The sequence below is a fragment of the Chrysochloris asiatica genome, unplaced genomic scaffold (assembly GCF_000296735.1).
Source record: "Chrysochloris asiatica unplaced genomic scaffold, ChrAsi1.0 scaffold00069, whole genome shotgun sequence".
In the NCBI taxonomy this organism is placed as follows: Eukaryota; Metazoa; Chordata; class Mammalia; order Afrosoricida; family Chrysochloridae; genus Chrysochloris; species Chrysochloris asiatica.
Window position 1 is genome coordinate 3,290,373 of NW_006408587.1, and position 7,619 is coordinate 3,297,991.

General features: G+C 42.4%; 1 protein-coding gene across 1 annotated transcript in view; it reads left to right on the plus strand.

The window, feature by feature from the left end:
- Positions 1-6,678, plus strand: part of TXN (thioredoxin) — a 22,846-nt gene extending 16,168 nt beyond the window's left edge. The window contains exons 4-5 of the mRNA XM_006864680.1: positions 6,192-6,257; positions 6,570-6,678. Coding sequence (XP_006864742.1) covers positions 6,192-6,257; positions 6,570-6,632 — 129 coding nt within the window. The 3' untranslated portion in view covers positions 6,633-6,678. The remainder of the gene's footprint in view (positions 1-6,191; positions 6,258-6,569) is intronic.
- Positions 6,679-7,619: the final 941 nt, after the last annotated feature.

Sequence of the window (7,619 nt, forward strand, 5' to 3'; positions counted from 1 at the left end):
TAGCGTAGTGGTTACGAATCGGGCTGTGAACCTTAAGGTCAGCAGTTCGAAACTACCAGCCGCTCCGTGGGAGAAAGATGAGGCTTTCTACTCCCGTATTTATACCCTCGGAAACCCTGTACAGGGTCGCTATGGGTCGGAACCGACTTGACGGCACTTAACAACAACAACAAATATTATTCTAATGGTAGCTTAGTGTTGTCTCCCACCACTAGTCTCGAAGTATCCTGGGCTCAGGGACCCTGTCTTACTAGCTTGTTTCCCTTCACTCAGCACACCTGCCTAGCATATGGGGTGAATCACTGCTGTATGGGTGTTAGTAATTGCATTATTCTAGATGTGCCCCAGTGTTTCTGTTTTACATTTTAAAGAGAAAGAAGACTTGCATGTGTCTCTGCACACAGTCCTCGCTCTCAGTTTCAACCAAACTGAATCTTGATTTTCATATGGACACCTCATTGTTGTTAAGTGCCATTGAGTCGGGTCCGATCCATAGCAACCCTGCATAGGGTTTCTGAGGAGCCGGCAGGTGAGCTGACAGCCAGCCTTGTGGTTCAAAATGACTTCACAGTCCAGCGTATTAACCCACAGCACCACACCTTAGCTAGTTTAAAATGTAATTTTCATTTGAAAGTAATTACTACCATGTTCTAGATTCTGGGGTAAGCCATTTACTTGCATGTGTGATGCTGTGGGTTAATGCGCTGGGCTGCAAGATCTGAATTGCAAGATGGGCTGTTGGAGCTTACCAGCCACTCCTCAGAAACCCTATACAGAGTTGCTATGAGTAGGAACCAACTCAATGGCACTTAACAACAACAGACAGTCTTCACAGTAGCTATGAGAATAGGATCTCATCCTCACTGAACAGATGTGTAAGTGAGCACAGGTGGGGTAGCTCGGTCAGGGCAAAGCCTGTGGTGTTTGATCACACACCATACTGTCTAAGAACAGGTGCCCTTACTACCTCGATTCAAAACCTTTGGGAAGCATATGGGCAGAGCAATCCAGCACTGATTTTTGACGGTGTGTTTGGGACATACTCAGCATTAGCCTGGAACATGTCTTTCTTTACCTTACGGACTGGGGACCTTACACTTTGTCTCTCTGTATTCTAGAGAATTAAGTTGAATCTGAATACAGTGACCCCTACACACTTGGGCAGTAAGACATGATCATATAATACTATACTATATATAATAGGTATAAAATGGTATAATAGATTCAATAGGACAATTAGGCATGGACATAGAGTGGTACACACATTGTTTTTATAGCCATGGGAAAGTGGCCAACTATATCTGGGAGTGATAGTCTGACTTGATTTCTTTGACAACAGATTATTCTCAGCTCTCTAAATGGTATGGTGCTTGTTTTGTCAATTTAAAAAAATTAGATCTGAGCATTTTGTAACTTTTTAGAATGCTCAGTGTTGATTTGAATAAGCAGGAATCAGTTAATAGTTTTTTGCCAAAGCATCTTTACATTTATTTTGGCCATTTGTAGTGCTAAGTTGGAAACCAATAAAATAACCTTTAGTGAGGATAAGTGTAGGGTCCCCTGTAATTTCTAATAAAACTTTGTCTCAGAATCCTAGATTGAGCAAAACTTATAGGGAAAGAAAACATTGATTACAAGGGTTAGGAGTGGGGGCGGGGAGATGGTCTGACAACAAAGGGAGTTTGGGGGAGCCAGAGAACTATCCTGTGTCTTGATTTATGTGGGATTATATATGACTCTACTTCTGTCAAAATTCTCAGAATCCGTATGCCCCCCAAAAGTAGATTTTACTCTATGTACATTTCTGAATTCCAGATTGTTTAAAGGAAAGCATGAACCTGTGGGAGAAGTGTGTCATAGAGGAGCGAGCTAGCTCTCTGTTTTGAGATGAAGGGAGTGGCAAAGATGTTTCTAATAAGAATTCTAAATAGTACACATACTTTCAAATCACTGTAGAGACACAAAGCAAATAAAGAAGTTGATAGGACAAGAAGTAGAAAAGAAGAAATCAAAATAAAACATGAACTTTGGAGAGCGGATACATGTTATGAAGCTATCAAGGACTCGGTGCATGAATCCTGCAGGGGGGGAGTCTGTTGTATGTAACTTGTTGGCAGTAGCTTGCAGTCACTATGGATGCCCTTGCTAATTTGCATTGAACATGGATTATACATACACAAACAAGTAGATTAATAATTAAAATGGTGGTTTCTTTAAACCCAGTAATACTACTTTTAAGGGTTTTGCCCTAGGAATGTGTCTGAAGATTTATTTGCAAGGATATACATAAAGTAGAAAGGACGAGCAAGCATTAAATCGAGCCCTTGTTCTTACCTACATCACCTTTAAAAACCACTTTCAACATGAGAACATTCTTAATGCTTTCATTAAAATTTTCAGCAATACTATATGCAAAATAGTCTTGATATGATGCTATAGGATAAGCACAGGACTGCTAACCAGGAGGTTGGTGGCTCAAACCTAGCAAATGCTCCTTGAAGCTCCTATACAGGCTTGTTAATGAGGCTAAATTGACTGGACGACACTTTACAACACACTCCTCTTGGGAGTGCAGTAACTGTAGGATAGCACTGGACTGGGAGCCGCATGGTCGTTGGTTCACACCCACCAGCTACTTCTTGGAAATCCCATACAGCACCGCTATGGGTCTACAGCAAGCATAAACAACAATAAATAAATAATAAAGGTGTGGCAGCAAGTTTTTTTTTTTTTTTTTTAACGTATGAACACTTTTAAAAATGCATCCCAGACTCATAAGGAGCTTACTTTGAGTTATGATTGCTTTTACTATTTATCCTTCAGGTTTTTCTGTGATGTGTGTTACTGTAAATTGACGAGGCAGATAGACTCATCAACCCCGTTAACTGGGGTCCTGTAGTTTACCGATAAAGACTCACCATCCCCGATAAAGACTCACCATCCCCGTTAACTGGGGTCCTGTAGTTTACCGATAATCCCCGTTAACTGGGGTCCTGTAGTTTACCGATAATCCCCGTTAACTGGGGTCCTGTAGTTTACCGATAATCCCCGCTAACTGGGGTCCTGTAGTTTACCGATAATCCCCGCTAACTGGGGTCCTGTAGTTTACCGATAATCCCCGCTAACTGGGGTCCTTTAGTTTACCGATAATCCCCGCTAACTGGGGTCCTGTAGTTTACCGATAAAGACTCACCATCCCCGTTAAAGACTCACCATCCCCGTTAACTGGGCTCCTGTAGTTTACCGATAATCCCCGTTAACTGGGCTCCTGTAGTTTACCGATAAAGCTTTGGGAATTGCTCTGTCATTTGTTGTCAGGTGCCATTGAGTCGGTTCCGACTCATCGACCTTAAGCACAGCAGAACAAAACACACTGCCCAGTGCGCCATCCTCACAACATCCTCTGTCATCTAAAAGTGATTGAATGCCCGGCTCCGGTTGATTTATATGACTGTTGAAGGCAACTAAGTTCTACCCATTGTATGCTTTTAGGATTAGAGGCGTTCAGGGGTGAGTGGGTCCTCGGGACCTTACCAGACCACTCTGGATATAAGCAGAAACCAAAGACAGCTGCTTTTCACTACCCACTCAGTTCCTTGAGAGGCTGCCTAATGTTTCCAGATAACTACCAGTGGGTGTTGTGTTGTGTAGGGTTTCTGAAACTGTACGTACTTACGGGAGCAGAAAGCCTCATCTTTCTCCCATGGAGCCGGTGTGGCTGCTGGGTTCAAACTGCCAAGCTTGTGGTTTGCAGTCCAGGGCTTATCCTACAGAGCCACCTTTTTCCCACCAATGGGTAAAACATTCATATTGTTGGTTAATCACTTGAGTGGGAAACAAGTCATTTACCTAGAACAGATTTAGCCCAACAACACCGTTTTCAACTTTCTCCCGTGGAGAGACTGGTGGGTTCGAACCACTGACCTTGGTAAACTGCCAAGCACTTAACCACCACACCACCAGGGCCTCTTCCTTTCGAGGTTACTCATCCAGAGTTCATGCAGGCCCTTGACGTGTGACTTCTTTTTCCATCCTTGGCATTTACCTGCATTGTAAATTGCTGCAGGTAAAGCTGTATGCTCTTCATTTTGATGATCTTATCGCACATTCTTGGTGACTTCCTTGTATCTCTTTTTCTCACCAAGTATTCAGTGTTTGGAACACAGTGCGCATTCAGTAAAAGCCGTTGTTTCTGGCCATCACTATCCTTGTGCGTCTTAGGGAGCCTGTGCTTTTGTGCTTGATGGGTTGTCCAGCATTTAAAGAAAAAGTAAAGGTTATCTTGAAAGAACACTTCAACAGTACTGCTTCCAATCCTTCCTAACCAACAGTGCACGTGAGGGGGGCTTCAAAACGTTTATGGAAAGTCCCATTGTTAATTCCATTTTTCGAAACCCTCTCCTATTTATAAAGATGTAAATTTTGCTTTTCTGCCTCAGAGGCACAGGTGAAAATACCCCAGAAGACAAGGTTTTCTAATGTTCCTCATCACACAGACAGCTCATCTCTGTGATTCGCTTTAGTCCCAGCACCCCTTGCTTTGGAAACACAAGTTAGAAGTCACCACTGTCTTGTACTTTGTAGTTAGCCTTCTTTGCCCTTGAAAGTTCTTTGATTTTCATGATCTGGTTCTTAGTTCTGCCTGCTTGATTGCTGGCCCCTTACAGCTTAAGTGCTGGGTCACCTGGGCACAGTCTTAACTACAGGGGTGTATCCCTCAAGTAATTCTGATATGCAGCCAAGTTTGATAAACCATAAGTGAAATTTTCTTGAAAATCTTCAGAAGACAGTTTTTAAAAACCAGCATGGTGGCAGCATCTGACCTTTTACTTTACCATGAGGATGGAGAATCAAACTAACATCAGTACCAAGCTGATTCCTCTGAGGCAGAGGTCAGACATGCGTCCCCACTCCACCCTTTCTTAACAGTCATCCTTCCCACAGCTGGGTTCAATAATGCTTTGTAATGGCCATACAGACAAATATGCACAACCATGGGGCTTCTTAGGATAACCAACAGGTTACAATTCAGGATCAGAACTGTTCAGGATACAATTCTTGGTCAGGACAGGCACTCTGCTCCGCTATAAGGAGCTATAAGCCTCAGCCAGAAGCTGCTCGGCTCTAGCTCTGTGTGTCAGTAGACCTAACAATTTCTGGAGTCACTTCCCTGCCAGAGGGAGCCTTGTCCCCGCCACAGGCACTCAGCTTTACTCACTTCCTGGGTCTGAAGCCCACTCCTCTAGCGTGTGCACTGGCTCTTGGTTCTGTTTCTCCTCTGGTGTCACAGCTCTCTAGTTCTCTTTCTCCTGGGTCCAGGAGGTTCAACACACGGGGATCTCAGACATCAAGCTATGTGTGCTCCACTCTTGACTCATTATGGTAGTAAGCTCCCCCGCCTCCTGCTTCTGAGATGGCTTATATATATATACCCAGCAGGATGACAGAATTGACCAAGCCCCTCTTTGATTATACAACCACAATTAACCCTGTTAACAGTCATTCACAACCGAATCATAATTCTATCAGCGTCTTCCCCCATCTTCTTACCCATACCCATCAGGAAAGGCATTTGCGAGTTACAAGGAAAAACCGGCTAGAATAATAAACATTAAATTATGCACTGCACTACAGCTGCTCATAAAGAATGTGTAAAAGGTCGATTCTTTCCATATAAAATTACCCCACACACACCCAAAAAAAGACTGAAGAAACAGAAAACCAATGCATTGCTGTCTCTAGATTACTGGATTTGTTATGAGACAGTTTTGCAACTATATTTTTTGTTCATCTTGCTATATTTAGAGTTTAACCCTCAAATCACCATCTATGTATCCCCATTCCCACAATAAAACGGGAAACTATGAGCAAACAAAAGGTACTAATTACAAGGAACAGTAAAGATCAAAATCCTGAGTTTAGTTACAGTAGTTAGTGCTTCCGAAAACTAAAAAGAGCCCGTCTTACTGGATTAAACAGTTTGTTGTACCATAGTTGTAGATTCTAGCAAGGATTTTTAATTGAAATAGTTTGGCTTTTATGCCAGTATTGTATTCGTTTATTGATTTTCATGTGCTTAAAAACATGCCCTGATTCTGGTAACGTGAAGTAGTTTAAACGGGGGAAATACTCTCGGATTATTTCTGTCAAAGATTTATACTCATGGTCTTGTTTTTGTCCTCCCCCCTCAGGATGTTGCCTCAGAGTGTGAAGTCAAATGCATGCCAACATTTCAGTTTTATAAGAAGGGGGAAAAGGTATGTACAATCCGACCTTTGGAGCAAACTGTCTAGGAAGTAGGGAAATGTGGGGAAGATACAAGAGAAGTGACTTGTGCCCAAATAAGGAATCCTCATGCCTCCTTTTACTTCCTTGTGTACAGATGTAAGCATGTAATGGGACATGTCACTTCACATTGTTCTTTGCTGGAACTAGTCCCTGCAGTTGGTGCTTCATGTTTATATCATAATGTGCTTAGAATTCTTAGACTTAGATTATTCATAGGTAGCTATTATGAAGTATTTCTGTTTAAAAACATTAATAACATCAATTCAATATTCTCTTAACAGGTTGGTGAATTTTCTGGTGCTAATAAGGAAAAACTTGAAGCTACCATTAACGAATTATGTTAATTATGTTTTCTGAAAACATAACCAGCCATCAGCTGTTTATAAAACTTTTTTTATTTACAAGAAAGAAAAATCAAGTATGAAGACTATATGCCCAACTTCCATCTGATTATAAATGACAATAAAATATTAATTCTACCCTTTTTAAAACATTGTGGTGTCTCTTTGAATGGCTTTCAAAATAAATGAGAAATAGCCATTATGATATTTAATGCCGCATGTAGCTTAGTGGTTACGAGTCGGGCTGCAAACCACAAGGTCAGCAATTCGAAACTACCAGCTGTTCTGCGGAGAAAGTTGAGATTTACAGCCTCGGAAACCTTGTACAGGGTCGCTATGAGTCGGAACCGACTCCACGGCACATAACAACATACCTGACACATCAGGAGTCCTGGTGTAGGATACGCAGTAACTAGACCACAAGGTCAGCGGTTTAGACTCACCAGCCACTCCTCGGAAACCCTGTACAAGGTTGCCATGGGTCGGAACTGACTCTACTGCACCACCACCAACATACCTGACACTTCAGTAACCTAGTAGACCACTAAGGAACCCTTGTGGTGAAATGGGTAAGCTTTCAACTGCTAACCAGAAGGTAGGTGGTTCACACCCACTCAGTGGCTCCTTGGAAGAACATCGTGGCAGTCAGCTCTGGTCCCTTAGGGATTACAGCCTAGAGCACCCTGTCGAGAAGTTCTACCCTCACATAGGGTTGGCAGGCTGGCAGCTGACAGTGCATGGCCAGGGCATGATAGGTGACCCATTGAGACTCGAGCTTCTGTCAGCAAAAAAAAGTGTATGATGTGCACGTCGTTTGTGTAGAAGTACTGTGCTCTTTAACAGTGGCTACATTGCTTTACTATGGACCAGGTGTTTAGAGGAGCTATTGTGTTACTTGAAGGCTACTGTTCGCTATTAGTAAGTCAGTAACCATCAGTATAACTGACTTAAAAATAGCTCTGGTGTCCCTAAAACAGTTTACTAATAATC